General features: G+C 40.6%; 1 protein-coding gene and 1 pseudogene across 1 annotated transcript in view; both read right to left on the reverse strand.

The window, feature by feature from the left end:
* Nucleotides 1-430: 430 nt before the first annotated feature.
* Nucleotides 431-18,583, reverse strand: part of XK (X-linked Kx blood group antigen, Kell and VPS13A binding protein) — a 43,151-nt gene continuing 24,998 nt past the window's right edge. The window contains exon 3 of the mRNA XM_078065213.1: nt 431-4,276. Coding sequence (XP_077921339.1) covers nt 3,450-4,276 — 827 coding nt within the window. The 3' untranslated portion in view covers nt 431-3,449. The remainder of the gene's footprint in view (nt 4,277-18,583) is intronic.
* LOC118521681 (large ribosomal subunit protein eL30 pseudogene) lies at nt 10,280-10,727 on the reverse strand (annotated as a pseudogene).

The following is an 18,583-nucleotide window of genomic DNA, read 5'->3' on the forward strand; positions in this document are numbered from 1 at the left end:
ACTGATAGTTTTTCTTCCAAAAGTATCAATGGATAGTTTGTAAATGGATTGTCATTTACATACGATTACTCATGTTAATATCTGAATCAGTACACCATTTATGTTTGTCTAGAAGAGAGTTGTATTGCCTCTCTTTTTTTGGTATCACACACAGCAATCAACAGACAGCTGAGCAGAATCTTAGTATCCAGCAGTGCAGCTTCAACAAATGGAATAAATGCTTATAAAACAGAAAATTCCATGAACTGTTGGTGTCTTGCAAGGCACAGTCCTAACAGTCTCAAATTTCTCATCCTGCAGAAGGAATTTCCAGGTGAGGTTACAAAACCATAATTAATCACAATGAAACCATTTTCAAATTTCTGTTTTTAAAATACTCCCTGACATCAAAAAGCCAGGAAAGGACTGTATAAGGAATGAAACACAAGGGGAAATTGAAAAATTAATTTATTATATGAAGAAACATAAACAGTATTTATTAGAGTCAATGGCTGCATAGAAGCAGCCTGCAAAAGCTCACATCCACAGTTTATTGACTGAGAAGTACTGACACATCACACTCATAACCACAGCACTAATGTTCTAAGGTGGTTTCCAAAGAAATGCTGTATTTGACACTTTTAATATTTATTTTCCCATTTACAAGGCTGAAAAGATTAAACCCACATTCAATTAAAGTCTACCAGGATCAGGCATTCAATTTGTAAAGCACAACTGTCAAAAGACACTAGCTACTATGTCCTTAATGAAAGATGCAAGATACAAAAATGATCAACTCATGATCACCAAAAGCAATTTCTCAGATTCCAGTGGGTTTTCTTCCTCCAAGTACCATGTGTTTGGGTGCTAATATCTGTAAGCAACTAACGGCAAGAGAAAGGGCAAGTGCTGAGTTCTCTCCAAGAATAAAAACCATTTACACATGCCCAACGTATTCACTCAAGACACTCATGTGGATGACACTGCTTGTTTCTTTTCTAACAGTAAAAACATAGTAACAACCTGTTTATGGACTTGAATAACTATACTAACAACTCCTTAAATATGCATGGCACTTTAAAATATTTTCACAGCATTTTCACATCTATTATTTACTTTCATCTTTCAACCAACAACCTTGTGAGGTAGGCTGGGCAAGTATATCATCCAAATTTGGTGGGTGAAGAAACTGAGGCATACAACAATTAACTAACTTGTGGGGCTACACGGGGAGGTGCCAATCTCTACACTGTGCTGTCTCCAGGAACGAAGAGACAAAGCCTAAATGTGTTTGATGATCTTATTTCAATATATTTTGATGAAATACTTCACTTCCGTTCAGCTAAATGATCATGATTCAGTTCGAGCAGTTGTCATGACAAGTTATGGCATGCAATTAATTAGACAAAGCACTGAGAGTTTTAAATATTGGAATTATAATGAAAAACATTTTAACTCTCAACACATGAGGGAACTTGCTTGCTTGTTTGTCTTTAGGGCAACCTAGCTCTGCAGTCTGAACTATCACTTTCAGAGGTATAATATAAATAATTTTAAAACAAAAATTCTCAGTTCACTATGACTTAAATTTTTACCATACAGAAAAACACCAGTGGTTTCTCTCCCCCAAAGTGAATGGACACACATAGCCCCAGAGCAGGGCTATCTGTCTAGCAAGGGTTAAAGATGACAAAAGGTCCAATTTAGTTAGCAAACCTCTTTGTCCTTATAAATGTGCCTTATAATTGGGTTATGGGAGCCTGACAGACCATCACTGTTAGTTTGGTTTGGGGTCATTTAAGATGCTTAGCTATCTTCTACATTAAAATGATTTAAAATGCATTTGAAGGCTCAGATTTTGTAACGGTTCTTGAGACAGGCTTCCAAGCCAAGGTTGGATGTATCCGTCCCTCCATCCCTGTCTAATTCAGACCACGATTCCTGCTCAAACTCACCATGTGTAACCTGTCTCCTGACAGACTGCCTATTAGAAACTGGGTGGGTCAGAAAGTCCAGCCATTAGGGGTCCTTAGACCATCAACCCTGACTGCCCTGCAATGTCCAGCCTAGTCAGTGACAGGTCGCCTGTTTCCAGATATTTCATTATCAAGGTTTTTATGGTAGACACAATGGCACTAGATCCAGGCATTTTCCCGAGACAACTGAGGGTATGCTACACAATCCTTTTATGAAACAAATATGGTTCCAGATTAAAGGAGAAATTATACTGGAGACAGGAGAGCATAGGAGCATAAAACTGGAGATATCATTCAAAAAACTCACAATCATGCCAAGTCAAAATACATTCAGTTAAAGACAAAAATCCTCTGGTCATTTCATCTCTTTGTATAATTTAAAAGTTTCTGACGTCAATATCTAATTTGGGAGAGGAGACCCTTTTCCTTCAAATAATGAAAAGTAAAATGCCCTATACAGTCACACCTGGTTAGAGATTTCTGAGTTTTCTAGAAAAACTTAAGTTAACCAATGTAACTCTTGTCTAAAACTTTTCTGACAGGCAAGGAAGAAGAGGGGAAGAGAAGGCTATGAGTTTTATTTTCTTCTTTGTTAAGAAGGCAAATCCTAGCAAATTCAACTAGAAATTTCCCAGAATTGTAGGATGGGACTGAACCTTGAAGAGGTTTAAACCTACCTTCCAGCAGATTCATTTATCTTCAACCATCCTGAGAAGGTAAGATTTCTGCTTATAAAAGCCTACATCATTTTGATGTTTTAACAACCTTCTTAATCTAGAATTTCTTGAACACACTGAAGGAATACAACTTTCCTAACATTTAGCGCTTCCATAGCCAAATTCAGAATTCAATTTTGCATCCATGGATCCTTGGGAATAAAGTCTCCAAGTCTAGACTTTTGAATCAGTCAGAGATAGCAGGCCAAGGTGGCTACAGCTGGCTATGTACAAAGAGCCCTAATGAGAGAAAATGGAACATCTGTCTATTCAAAAAGCAAACTTGAACAGCCCTCTCTGAAAACTCTGACAGGAATGATATTGCTGATGACAAAACCCCAATAACCTTCTGTGGTCATGAGGACAGCTCTTGGATGAAAGCTATGCTCAGAGAAAATAAGACAGGGGGCTACCTACACCAGCAGTTCAAAAAAACCTAGAAAACAAGAACGCTCCTGTCCTCACTCTACCTGATGGATCTAACCAGCCCAACTCAGATAGCATGGGGACCTTGTCAGTGAAAAGGCCAGTAATGCCTGGGAGGACAAGGTCAACTACAAATGGTGGTACCTTAGGCTGCCCCTCCACCACTCAGGGGTTTCCTTGCCTTCTCTCCATAGTTCCCACATGCCCAAGAGCTCTCTACAGGGGAGCAACTCACAAGGAGTTGAGAGCTAACTTCCCTCTCTTGGTAACTGCTCAGGGCCCATCACTTGTAGAAAGAACAAGGATCAACCCAGAAAACAGTACGTCTGAACCCCGAGAGATTCAGGTCCTATTAAGCAGAGCAGAGCTCATCAGTATTCAAAATCTGGCTGGGCATAGAACTTATTTTACTGCTAGAAGGTGTCTCATCCCTGTCTCCGGTTGACCTTAGATCAGTCTTGCCTACAGACTCACGGGATTTCTGCTGCCTGCAGTCACAGCAAACACACTTTAGCCACTCTTGAAAGCCTTCGGAAACACTGGAAGAAAAGAGCTTTTTGCACGGGTGGAAGAACTGATAGAACACCAGCATGAACAGGATGGCTGTGCAGTACCCAATGAGCAACTGCAGAATCAGCAGAGGCGCACACACATACATATAGATGTCGGTCTTGTAAAGATACCACATGAGGAGGAGGAAGGCGTTCTCAATGAATCTCAGCATGTAGTACACCAGGAGCCGGTACCAGTTCTGGGACTTGCTGATGAGGTCAGGGTTGTTGATTTTCAGCTGCACAGCTGACCAGCAGAACATATTGATCCCGGCATAGAGTAAGGTGAGGAAGCACAGCACAATGGTGGTGCCCACCCGACTGAGGGCCTTCTCGATGTTCTCCGGGAATGGGGAGCCACTGCACCAGAAGAGGATCCAGGGATACAGGAAGAAGCTGAAGAAGTTGATGAGTACAACTATTACCACCCAGGCCTTCAGGACGGAGGTAAAGAGGACCAGGACAATGACTCGAGTGGCAATCTCGAAGCTCCTCCAGAGGAAGATACACACATAGGCCAGAGGCTTCACTTTGACATCGTATTCATCGTACTTGATCTTGATGGCTAGGATATTGCAGCGCAAGGCTCCGTACACAATGGACAACAGGGATAGGACCATGAAGAGACCTGGGGAGAGGAGAGAAAAAGCACTGTCGAGTCTCACCTCGCCAAGAATCCTACTCTCGCAGACACTTCCTTACCCTTATTCCTTGGACCCTTCTCTTTTCTTTTCACAGGCTGACTTCCAGTGGTCCATATCTGCTCACTGTGCCTCAGGGCTTTTTCCAGGGCTGCACAAGGCTGCTCTGCCCAGGGGCCAGGGAGGCTTACGGGCCAGGGAATCCGTGCCACTGGGAGAGCCCTCCATACTCAAGTCTAGCCCTGATAAGAGCTGGAACAGAATTAACCTGGCTCCCCCATGCCTTGGGTAGCATAACTCTGAGGCCTGTGTCCTCTCCTATTTACCAGTGTTTCCTCACAGGGCTACTTTCCGGTCACCCGTGGTGACAGCTGTCTAATCACGCTCCCTTTGTTGGCTGCCTTGCCTGCCTTGTCTTAGTCCCTTCTCCCGTGCTCCTTGCACCCTCCTCCAAAAATACATGCACTCAAAGCCTTGTCTCAGGGTCAACTCAAATTGAAATGCCTTTCTAACGCCATCTTGCTCTGTCGGAATATGTAAGGTCCTTTACGTGGTGTGCTCTGTTTCCTCACTTAGCTGATAAGCTCCCGAGGAGTCAAGAATGACCAAGTCTGACGTTCTGTCTCGGTGCCTCTCAACATACACCAGCAGTAGGTACACAAACAGAAAGGTCTCAATAATCAATTGCTCAGTGAGTTCCTCTATATCTGCATGACCTTTGCAATTTATATCCCGACTACAGAATGCTCATTTTTCTTTACTCTTCAGTTACATTTAAGACTATAACTGCAGATTGCTGAAGAAACGAGAAACTCACCATTACTGAAATCTTGTCCTGGGCTGAAAGGCCTTAGTGTTTCAAGAAGTCTCAACTCGAACTGCTTATTTCTTAAAATGACCTATGGCTAATGGGTTTATCCAATTTATACCAAGCAGAAGTTTGGCATGGCAGGGGGCAAAATATGGCTCATTTAAATGGGACATGGTGGGGTGCCTGGGTGGCTCGGTCGGTGAAGCGTCTGCCTTCGGCTCAGGTCATGATCTCAGGGTCCTGGGATTGCCCCTGAGTCAGGCTCCCTGCTTATCAGGGAGCCTGCTTCTCCCTCTCCCAATGCCCCTCCCCCTGCTCATGCTTTCTGTCTCTCTCTCTCTCCCTCTCTCTCTCAGATAAATAAAATCTTAAAAAAAAATAAATGGTACATGGTACCGTGTTCGAGAGCACGACACTGTGGTTGTAAGCTACTATCTTAGAAATGTGCCACCAAGCCATGAACACAAACTGTGTGGTCGAAACTGAAATATAATCCCTTACGACAGGCCAGCATCACCTCCAAATACTGGAGCAAGGAGAGACTGGAGGCAGGGCTTGGGGTTAGGAACCAAGAGTCTGGCTCTGGTTTTAGTCTTATCCCGCCAGGCCACACTAGGGAAATGATGATCTCTTTGGGTTCTGTTTTCTCACCCATAAAATTGCAATGTCCATATAACATAATTGTCTCTACCCTAAATGTATAATTTTAAACACATGGCAATAAAAGGTTTTTTCCTTATTTAAGTTCTAAATCAATGGAAAAAACATCTATATTTGGTGGACATAAAAGCTCTGAGGCCTTGGTACTTATTTGCCTGGGAGAAGTTCAATTTTACTCAAAGCATCGACTTTTTTCATAGTCTTTTGGCACTGATTTAAATCATCAAATTCATTCACTGGAAAGACTGTCATCTACTAATCAAATTTAAAAGATAGAAACACTATCACAGGAGTAGACTGGGCAGCAATTGGACTGAATTATTTTTCCTGAGAGGCTAACTCAGCGGAGCATTGTAAAGCAGTACATATCGGTGATGTATTTTTATATGTTTTATATATTTTCTATTTTTACAAATTTCTACACTCTAAGGATCTAACATTGAATCCTTTTCTTTTAGTCCTTTGGTTTTTCCCACTATAAGAAAAATACTTCATAAGCAGAAGATGAGCTAAGCCTAAGTAATTAAAATGTCAATTTTGTCTTCGTACACATACAGTATTTATATTTTTGGTACTTCAAATTATTTATTACTTTTAACAGTGTAATGACCCAAATGATTTTTTTAAGCATTTACCCATTTTCTCTTGTTAGGTCAATTATTTCCAAATTGCATTTATTTCTCGATGAAGAGAATGAGCCAATGATTACCCATTGGTGCTCAGTGGCAACTACCTACTGAAGCCCTCTGAGAATGCAAAGAAATTGTCGTAAAATCACGGACTTCGACCGTCACTCCCACTGTTGGGTGCTCACTGCCAAATGTCACAGATAGAAAGGGGTCCAAGAAGAGAGATGCACTTGGAAGACAAGAAGCTTGTACGCTCATGCAAATACCTACTTATTCAGACTTAAATGGAGAAAAGTTCCCTGATGCCACTTCCCAACCTTATCCTCCCACAGTCAACACAAAAGGGGATCCGTTGGCAGTCCTGCCCATTTAAGTGGCACTTCAGAGAAGTCTCACTTCCCCTAATAATCCTATTCTCATTTTCTATGAGTGTGTGTGTGGGGGGGGCGGGGCATTTTGCTGCTCTCATCTTTTATTAGAAGGTAAGACATCACCTTAGGTAAAGCTGAATAGAAGGCTTTGGCACTTTTCCAAACTCTTGTCACACTTATAAAGCTTCTTCCCACTCAATTCCTGCCAAATCACCTCCTTCCAAATGAACTCTTTTCCTATTTCACAGAGAAACAAATTGTTATTAGGCACAAATTTACTCATTTCCTGACTTGACACCAAAACCGAATCCCTATGTTAAGTGATGATGAATATTTTATTCCTCGGGATTCCTCTTAGGAGGGGAATTCTATATGTAGGAGAAGGGGAACAGTTTCTCTGTTGCTTTGGACAGGTAACAGAGGCTGCTCCCCAGGTGGAAGACGGTAAACGGCTGTTCTCTGTGATGTGTCTACTCTCCATGGACACTGGATCTTCAAATAAAACGACTGAACTTACAAAATGTTTAGGTGGAATAGATATTTCCCCAAAATTTAGTGAATGACTTCAAGGAAGGAACCGGCACACACAGAAGAAATGTGGAGTACGGTGGCAGAGGGCAGCTGAACGGGTTAGCACAGGAAGCTTCTGAAAATTGGAATTTTAACCAGATTTTTTTTTTTTTTTAAGATTTTAGTTATTTATTTGCCAGAAAGAGAGCGAGAGCACAAGCAGGGGGAGCAGCAGGGAGAGGGAGAAGCAGGCTCCCTGCTGAGCAGGGAGCCCGATGAGGGGCTCGATCCCAGGACCCTGGGATCATGACCTGAGCTGAAGGCAGACACTGAACCGACTGAGCCACCCAGGCGCCCCTATAACCAGATTTCTGAAGGGCAGTACTTTTTATCTCTTTTTCTTTCAACTTATTAGCTGCAAAGTGCTTTCCTTACTATCTGGAGCCAGTACTATCTGCTATACTGCACTCCACCACTTGCTTCCTTCTCAAAAACCTTGCTCCATCAATTACCATCTTTCTCTTCGCAAGCTGCAGCTGCTCCCTCTATCTTGGCTCTGTTCCTTGAGTGTACAAATATGCCTAAGTCAGCTGCATCTAAAAAACCATCCTTCACTTGCAAAAACCGACATAATTGTGGAAGCTGTGTGATGGATACGGGAGAGTCATTATAAGATCTTCTCAATCTTTTTGCCTGTTGCAAAACTGCTATAATAATAATGCTAAAAGGAAGGAAAGAAGGAAGAAGAGAAGGGAGGGGAGGGGAGGGGAGGGAAGAGTAGGGTGCGGGAAAGAGAGAGGAAGGACCCCTCCTTCACCCTGAACTTCTGTCTACTACTCCAATCTCCTTGACACTTTTCAGTCAATCCTCTTGAGTTCTCTCTAATCAAAACACTCACTTTAATCCTCAACTGCTTGCAGTCTGGATTTTGGTCTGGCTCCTTCCTGATCTCTCTGTAACATGGGATGTTGCTTACTCGCACCTTCTTGAAACTTTTCCTGTAGAAGAGATTGCACTGTTTGCTCCTAATCATCCCCTCGCTTTCCTTGCAGTCTCTTCTCAACTTCATTCATAGGCACATCTTTCTCTTCCACTCAGGAACCATGGTTATATGGTCTCCTTCTATCCAAGGGCCTCCTAGATTTCTCTTCCTAGATATCTTATAGGTGCCTCAAAACAAAACAAACAACAAAACAGTACCACAAACAGAACAAAACTTATTTTCCTGAAAACTCCTCTGATGTTTCCTCTAACAGCCCCTGACACCATCACCCCAGATCACCCTATCCAGAAAAATATATGTTTAGTAGGACTTTTCCCCTTCCTCTCCCATCACAGCCAAGTAGATCTCTAAACTTGCTGCTCTGCATGGCTCATGGACCAGCAGCACGGACACTGACTGGGAATTGGTTAGACGTGCTCTGCCTCAGACCCAGTCAATCAGAATCTGTATTTTATTTTATTTTATTTTATTTATCTATTTGACAGAAAGAAACACAGCGAGAGAGGGAACACAAGCAGGGGGAGTGGGAGAGGGAGAAGCAGGCTTCCCGTGGAGCAGGGAGCCCGATGCGGGGCTCGATCCCAGGACCCCGGGAGCATGACCTGAGCCGAAGGCAGACGCTTAACAACTGAGCCACCCAGGTGCCCCCAGAATCTGTATTTTAATAGGATTTTCAAGGTGATCTGTATGACCATTACAGTTTGAGAAGTACGGCCCTGAGTTCTTTTCCTCTTGCCTTTCTGGTTCTGTCACTAGCTAACTCTCATGTGGTTTTTGCCACAGTGTCCTAACTCATTTCTTTCTCTGCCACCAGTCTTCCTTTTCTCTTTGCCTGGATAAACCCTACTTGTTCTTCAAGGTTCAGTTAAAGGGTTAACTCATCAATGATGCTTTTCCTTAGCCTTTATTCGACTACATTCATTCAGTCGTGCTAAATGCTTCCAAGACTCTTCCGAGCTCAATTAACCGCCCCTTTATTGAGATCTCATAGCCAGCCACCTATGCAGACCTTTATTTCATCACTTGATATCTTGGGTTTGGCGCGATCTCCTAGGTGTAGCCACTGTTTCATACAGATTTTTATCACCAGCACCTAGCACAGTGACTGGCACAAAGCAGGTAATTGATACATGTATACTGAATAAATGAACGAATAAATGAATTAAAAAATTGCACAACTTGTGAACAGCCTTTTTTCAGCACTGGATAAGGAATTTAAGCTCCAGATCTCTCACGGACTTAAAATTGAAGTGAGCAATGAGAACTCTCAAAGCCCCTTACCAGAGGGTGATTTCTGTGGTTATGGGCTTCCTATGCAAATACATCTGCTTCCATGTGCCTTTCTCAATCAAGAAGTTGCACCGGTTTCCAACATTTCCTGAGGTTGGATCCAAATTAGAAAATGTCTTTGAGATTCAAGTCTACATTCTAAAAAAAAAAATTCCCTTTGAGGTACATGAGAGGCCTGCAAAACAGGGAGATGTAGGAACAGTACGATATTCTCTGACCACAGGCATAACTAAGGAAGCTAAGCACTGCTTCAGCATGTGGGGGCCCAACCAGAAGCAAGACCATTCTGGATGATCTTGGCAGTGTTGGGTTTTCCTGGCCACTTATCTAGATCACTGTTCTTGCAGGATTCCACAGCTTACTCCTGGGAGCGATCCCTGACCACTTTTTCTAGAACCCAGTGTTCTACTTTATTTTTCTAGTGTGCTGCCCTAATTCCACCCCAGGCCCTGAAAACTGGTTAACAAACTGTCAATAAAGAGGTTGAGAATGAGAAAGCTCATCATCACCATGAGCATCCACATCTGCCACCCTCCCTCCCTAGCTGCTACTACAAATATTGCTTTGGTTCTTTATTTTAATGGCTTTATTGAGATATAATTCACACACCATACAACTCACAATCTAAAGTGTACAATTCAGTGGGTTTTTTTTAAAGTCGATTCACAAATATGTGCAACCATCACCAGAGTCAATTTTTTTTTTTTTTAAACAAGCTGTGGCCAGATTTATTAAAGAAAAATTTTGCATGATTTACTTTCACCAGTCTGTTCTGGCATGCTTCGAATGATATCAGAATCACCTGGATCAATGACAGCCAGTGTGCGTACTCTGTAGTATTTCCCACATGCTGTGCCCAATTCAATATTATTGCCACTGTAGTGATGGACACCAGTTTTGGCCAACATGGCGTAGTATTCTATTTCAGATTTCCTCAAGGCTGGGCAGTTGTTGGCGAGGATGACCAGTTTCGCTTTGCCATGTCTGATCATTTCCAGAGTCTGCTTGTGCCCCAGCACATACTTTCCACTTTTCATAACAAGCTGGAGCCTGGAGTTGATCGACTCCAGCGACTTTTTCGTCTTCTTTGCGGCCACCATCTTCCTGCCTTAGATGCGGGACGGCCCCAACCAAAAGCAGCCGCCAAAATGGCCGGGAGAGAGAAAGGCCACCAGAGTCAATTTTAGTACATTTTTATCACTTCAAAAAGAAACCCGGTGCCCGTTAGCTATCATTTCTCCAACCTCCTCCGCTACTCGGCCCTAAGCAACCACTAATCTACTTTCTGTCTCTTTAGATTTCCCAATTTTGGACTTTCATGTGAATGAAATCATATGTGTCTTTTGTGACCGGTTTCTTTCACTTAGCATAATGTTTTCAAAGTTCATCTATATTGTAGCATGTATCAGTCCTTCATTTTTATGGTTAAATGATATTCTATTGTATGGATATACTACATTTTTTAAATTCATTCATCAATTGATGTAAATTTGCATCATTTCTGGTTACTATGAGTAGTGCTGTTATGAACATTCATGTACAAATATGTTCTCTTCAGTCTATCATATATGCTGGGTCATATGATAACTTTATATCTAATCATTTGAGGAACTGCCACACTGTTTTCCAAAGCAACTGCACCATTTTATATGTATGCAGGTGTATGAGGGTTCCAATTTTTCTACATCCTTGCCAATGTTTATTATTATTATTGACTTGAATTTTTATTATTATTAACTTTTTGATTCTAGCCATCCTAGTGGGTGTGAAGTAGTATCTCATTGTGATTTTGATTTACATTTTCCTGATGATTAATGACTCCAAGCATCTTTTCATGTGCTTATTGGTCATTTGTCTACTTCCTTAGTTGCTTTTCATTACTAACTGTAGAACGAACTCATAAGAGATTTCACACTGTCCCATATGTATCCCAAAAAGTTTGACAAAATTCAAAGGCCAGATCTGCACAGACTAATTTAAGAATCAATATATTAGCCTTACCCAGAGCCATCAATGAGCATTTTTTTAAAAAGTACAATTCTATCTTCTCATGTTTTAATTCCCTAAAAAAAAAAATAAGGCATCAAAAAGCGAAAAGAGGATTTTCATGCTGGCAATGGTAGATTAGTTTGTTTTGGTCTAGTATTTCTGCCAAGAACAAGTGGAAAAATATCCATTCAAAGGCATTAGAGATCTACCAAAGCAGTGAGTACTTCTTGGGCCAAGATCTCAAAGAAAAGTCCCAAGAAAAAATTCTGAAGCTGCTTTTCCTCTTAAGATATTTGTCCATATGATAGCAGGTACTAAGGGACTAAGACTCTGAATACAGCTTTCAGCAGTATCTCAAAGCTGGTGGGTGTGGGAGCAAATATTGACATTCTGGCCCTATAATGATCCTGGTATACACCCAAAGCTTTCTGGTGGGAACTGAAAAGACTAAATGCTAGGAGTATAGGTGACCAGAAATAGATCAGCCCTCACGAAGACTGAAGTACAGAATTTAACCAACTCAAGCTGTAACTGAATCACATTCATCTATCTCTAATCCAATTACCTGCTATAAACAAAAGTTAAATCTTCCTGGGGGTGCCTGGGTGGCTCAGTCTGACTCTTGATTTCGGCTCAGGTCATGGTCTCGGGTGGTGGGATCGAGCCCCGAGATGGGTTCTGCATTGGGCATCGAGCCTGCTTAAGATTCTCTCTCCCTTTCCCTCTGCCCCTCCCCACCCAACCCTCCAACCCCACTCGTGCCCTCTCTCTCTCAAAAAAAAAAAAAAAGTTAAATCTTCCTCAAGAAAGATAATTCATCCAGAGCCTTAAATTATCTCTATTTTAAAATACAAATAACTGACATTTAATTAAAAATAAGTCAGCATGCCAACAACAAAACCAAGAAATGATCAAAATCCAAGAATGAAAACAGATGATAAAAACAGACCAATAGGAGATCTAGATATTGGAATTATCTTAGACTTAAAAATATCTGTAATTAATATGTTCACAAAATTATATGAGAAGATGAAGAACTTATCAGAGACTGGAAACTATTTTAAAAACTGAACTCAAAAATATAGAACTGAAAAATTCAGTAAGTACAATTTAAAAATCAACAAGTAGGTTTAACAGATTAAAAATAGCTATAAAGATAATTAGTACCAGGCAGAAGGCAAGTCAGAAGAAAATGGAGAAACAAAAAGGACGGGAGACTTACAGGAAAGGGATAATGTCAGGGGGTGGGGAGAGAGAGAAAAAAGAAAAAGAATGGGTCAGAAGCAATATTTTTTTTTAAAGATTTTATTTATTTATTTGAGAGAGAGAGTGAGAGAGAGAGAGAGAGAGCACAAGAGGGGGGAGCGGGAGAGGGAGAAGCAGACTCCCTGCTGAGCAGGTAGCCCGATGCGCGACTCGATCCTGGGACTCCAGGATCATGACCTGAGCCAAAGGCAGTCGCTTAACCAACTGAGCCACCCAGGCGCCCGGGTCAGAAGCAATATTTAAAGAAATGAAGGCTAAGAATTTTCCTGAGCTGCTGAAATATAAAACTAAGCCCCAAGTAGGATAAATATGAAAACTACACTAAGCGTATCATATTAAAATTGCTGAACACTAAAGTCAAAGTGAAAACCTTAAAAAAGCAATCAAGCGAACAAACAGATTAACTTCAAAGAAGCAACAAGGACATCGGCATCTCAACAGAAATAATGGAAGCCAGAAGACAAAGGAATGAGCATCTCAAACTGGGAAGAAAATAACGTCGAAAGATGAAGGTAAAAGAAAGACATGACAAAACAAAAATGAGGGAATTTGTCACCAGCAGACCTGCTCTAAAGAAAATAATAAAGGTGATATTTTGGGCCCAATGAAATTTATCCCACATGGAAGCATGGAGATACAGGAAGGTCTGAACAGGGACCCAAAGGATAAATACAACTCAATTTTTATAATGGGCAAAGAGACTTGAACAATCAAATCACACACACACACACACACACACACACATGCACAAGCACACACACACAATGTCCAATAAAGATGTGAAAAGGAACTCAAGCTCATTAGTCATCAGGAAACACAAATTCAATCTAAAATGAGACACTATTACATACCCACTGTATTACTAAAATTAAAACCAAGTGTTGGCCATTGGAACTCTTATATACTGCTTGTGGGAATGTAAAATGGTACAACCACTTTTGCAGTTTCTACTAAAGCTAAACATAGGCATTCCCTATGGCCCAGCAATTCTACTCCTGAGGATAGACGTTAACAGAGCTACATATATATGTATACTAAAAGGCAAGTCCTAGGATCTTTTCAGCAGCATTATTCTTAATAATCCCAATCTGGAAATAATCTAAATATTAATCAAGAGAAGAATGTGTAACAATTCATTGTGGTATATTCATACAATGGAATGCTACACAACTACACTAAAGAACAAATTTGTACCACAAGCCACAACATAAATAACTCTCACAAAGACAGTGTCGAATGAAAGAAGCTAGGCCTGATTCTATTTATATGGATTTTTTAAAAACAGGAAAAATTAATCTGTGATGTTAGAAGTCTGCTTTCTGCTTAGTGGTTACCCTTTGGGAAGGAGGCTTGGGAAAGTGATTGAGAAGGGGTATAGGGAGGCTTCTGGGAGTGCGGGTACTCTTCTGTTTCTTGACCTGGATAGAGGGCTACATGGGTGCATTTACTTCACACACATGATGAGTATAGTTTTCTGTATACCTTTTATACTTCAATAAAAATGTTTACTTAAATACATCTAGATGCACTACTACTATACTTACTAGGCACTTAATGTCTATTAGACAGTATTTTTAATTTTTTTTATTTTAAAGATTGTATTTCTTTATTTGACAGAGAGCGAGCAAGCACAAGCAGGGGGAGCATCAGGCAGAGGGAGAGGGAGAAGCAGACTCCCCGCTGAGCAGGGAGCCCGACGCAGGGCTTGAGCCCAGAACCCTGGGATTATGACCCAAGCTGAAGACCGACGGTCAACCGACTGAGCCACCCTGGCGGCCCTAGATTACATTTTTAAAAGGCAAAAAAACTACTCATTCATTACTGCAATGAAGTTGTTTCAGAAATAGTTTCCTTCCATACGCTGGTAAAATGCCAAATAGAAAACATAGTTCAAACCCCTACTTAGCTCACTTTAGCAAAACCGGTTCTACAGATGTAACCAGAATGACACTCTAATGCTGTAAAATACATTTTAAAGTTCTAGTGATTAAGACCTTACTGTTACCAAAATCTTACTTGAACATCTGCCAGTTTACCATGTTTGATCAGAAATTGAGGACTTTCAATACGTATTTATATCTTGTTTAGTACTCAGAATTGTCAGAACAAATATTATGGCCCATCATTCATAGCACGCATGATGTGATTATTACTGTCTACAATCCCCAGAGATCCTGAATGATTTTGCTATTTTTCTCCCCAAAATATTTTGATTTCTTGCCTAAGGAAACTGGATGATAAAATCTCCTTCAGCTCATCTCTTTTATGTTCAAAAAAATTATTGTACTTTTACTTCATGCCCGGGACTTGTATAAACACTTTATAGGTACTAATCACTTCATCCTAACAATTCTATAAAGTAAATACTCTTATTATCTTCATTATACAGATGAGAAAACAGATACACAAAGATGCTAAATAACTTCCCAGAAATCACTCAACTAGCAAAGCTAAAATCCAAACCTAAGCAGTCTTGCTCTAGAGTCTTGGTCTTAACCAGTAGGCAATTCTGCCTAAATAAATATAATGAGGTCCATTTCCCTAGCAGTAGTCTTAGCTTCACTTTTCATCTCTTTTATCAATGGGAGGCAAGAAACAGCAATCTGGTACCCGTGAAATTGCCCAGGGCCTCAAGGAGTGTGGCGAAAGCCCCCCCTCCAAGTATTTGGGGAGTTGTCCAATCCTTCCTTGCTTCCACTGAGCCCAAATTCCATACCTATTTTCTATTAACATGAGTATTCTCTACATAAAGACTTCCTGAAATCATGCTGTCTAGGCACCTGGGAGTGGGTAGGCCTCACTGCACTAAGCTGGTTTCTGGGAATCGCCTCCCAAGGCACAACAAATGAGAGGGAAAAAAGTGAGGCAGGCTCCTCTATCTGCCCTTCCAACTTCCTTATCATCCTGCCTCAGGCAGAGAGGAGAGGCGTCAGTGAGTTGAGCTACAGAAAAGAAAACCCTTGTCCTCCATAGCCAGACAAAGGAATTTAGTACCTGACCCATGTGCAGGCCCCCATATCAGGTTATCTAACAGCAAAATGGTAGGAGGACCACTCAGAACCCCAAGACAGAAGTTCTACATTTTGCTGCACCTTAACTACGGCAAGACACCTCAAACCTTCTTAAAACACAGTTATGTATGTACAGTAAACTTCGTAAATAATCAGGCATGGCCACTTGACCCTCCACAACTGAAATACTCTCTTCCATTTTCTGCCTTTGCCAACACTTGAGCCATAGACACTCACACAACTATTTGCACATACATCCTTACCTCCACTAGTCTTTTCAACTCCCACAATGATTCTCAGTATAATTTTCCCCCAAATCTATCTTCCCTTCCCTCTTTTCAAATGCTTTTCTGTTCTTCTTATTTAATGGCCTTATTTTGTATGTACTTATGGTTGTAAATAACATGAAAACCTTTAGAAATATGTAGAATATAAATAACAAAAAGTGGATAAGTAAATGGCTCGGACTTTGCAAAGAAGACCTCAGTTCTTCTGTGTGTGACTATACCTGCTCAGGGCCCCCAATTCCAAGTTGTACTACCAAGACCTACTTTGCATCGATGTGGATGTGGAGTCAGAAGGTCCTGTACTGGATTCTTCAAACACAGGCTCTAGAAGGAAACCTGTGAAGCTATATAAGCAGCACTGCCATCCTCCAGTGAAGCCAAGCACAGCCTTGACAACATACTCTCACAGGGGGTGGGGGGAGGTCCTTCACACTAAGTAACATCAAGTAACTTCCACTGGCTTGTGGCCACAGAATCCAGAAAAGAAAATCGAAGCCTACACCCAGAGAGAAACCAAGCCTGGATGAAAAGTTTTGGTGGTACACAAGAGCATTTTCTCCCCCAGTGCATTCAGAGGTGAGTTCAATTTAGGAGGAATGGATATGAACCCACCCTCAAGTCTTCCAGACTTCGTATTGTCATATACATTGACATACACCATTACATAATCACAGAGACCACTGTTTAGACTGCTATAACAGCTGTGTATACTGTACTGAATATAGCCGAGAATGCTCTTTGATGCAGAAAAGTATTATATATATATTATCACTTCTTTGTTGGATTTGCAATGGCTAAATAAATTCATCTGGTTATAGGCTGATGAGAGCATTGTGCAGTTCAAACACAGACAACTAACATAGAGCAGAGGTTTAAGCAACTTCCATATTGGAGCAAAGTCAATACAATACGCCTAAATCAACCTTAGGGTAAGAAGAAAACAAGCTATAGTAATCTTTTACAGCTTTATTGTGGTATAATTGATATACAAAAAACTGTACATATTTAATGCGTACAATTTGATGAGTTTGGACATACGCAAGTAAAGTTTTTAGTAGCTAAAATTTAAAATAACCACTAACTTCAATGAGCCTATGTTTAACCAATTTTCCAACTACCCAATGCTCACTTTTAGGTAAGAGAGAAATATGTCTAATTCATACCCTTAACAGAATACAAGCTCAACCAAAACACAGATCCCGTTTTGTTCACTGATGCCTGGCAATAAGTACAGTGCCTGGCACACAGTGGGTGTTCAACAGATATTTGTTGAAGAAGTCAGGTGATAACAAAGATTTACTATTAAATAAAAAATAGTGTATTCAAGCCAGTATAACATATCTTCTTCGTTTACTAAACCATATGCTACGAACATGTTCCCAACAGTGTACCATCCTCAATCCTTTAAGAATGTTTCTAATACATATGGGATCTTCTCCAAAGAAAGGCAGAAGGGTAACAAATATAAGGCTGAAAAGTACATGAGCAAAATAGGTTTCTGGAAGGCCCCTGTTTACCAGAAAACCAAACGCCCAGAAAATCTCCATTTCCTTTGGACTGTTTAACTGAGTTTCACGGCACATTTGTTCTGCCAGCCACTGTTATTTTAAAAGAGACCAGTTAACCAACTCTTTGCTCAATATATTACTATCCTTTTTACTAAGCATTAACTAAAATAATTCAAATGCACTTCTAAAAGATTTAAAAATGAAGAAAACTTTGAAATCAAAGAATTAGCAAGTTCTCTAGATTCTTTCTAGATAATCCAGTGCCCTACTCACACACACATATGCACTTCCTTTAATTAACCCTGACATTTGGATCCTAGTCCACATCCACCAGAACGACTCAGAAAATGTTCACAGAAGCAGACAGTAACAACTGCATGTCCTTAAGTTCAACTCGAAGTAGCCAATTCTCGGAAGTTTTGAAGTCATGAATTTATTGTCTTACTTTTTCCTAAACACAATGAACATATGCCACTATAGTTATAAGATACTTTAAATTTATGCTTAATATTATTTTCCCTAGAGAAAATTCAATTTCATTCTATCCACTGATTCCAAATTACTTTTAGGTCCCCTTGAGGCACAATTAGAAATACCAGATACAGCTTCCAATCTGAAGCAAGCATTAAAAACTATTTATCTCTGGAAATATAAAGCTTGGCTCTCTAAATCTTTCTGAGTCTCCTACATGCTGAAAAACTGCAGAATCAGCCTTAAAAAAAAAAAAAAAAAAAAAGGCCAGCGATACCAATGACTATTACCCACATTATAATACAGCTGTGAGAGCCAGTTTGACCCTTTCTACATGTTCCCCTTGCCCATCTGCAAATCTCCAGCCCTTAGCCAACCTGTTTCTCCCACTCAGGGTGATCTTTGACAGCAGAGGATGAGGAAGGATTGAGTATGTCACACTTGAGAAATAAAAATGTGAATTCAATTCACCTTTTTAAAAAAAGTCT

The sequence above is a fragment of the Halichoerus grypus genome, chromosome X, assembly GCF_964656455.1.
Source record: "Halichoerus grypus chromosome X, mHalGry1.hap1.1, whole genome shotgun sequence".
In the NCBI taxonomy this organism is placed as follows: Eukaryota; Metazoa; Chordata; class Mammalia; order Carnivora; family Phocidae; genus Halichoerus; species Halichoerus grypus.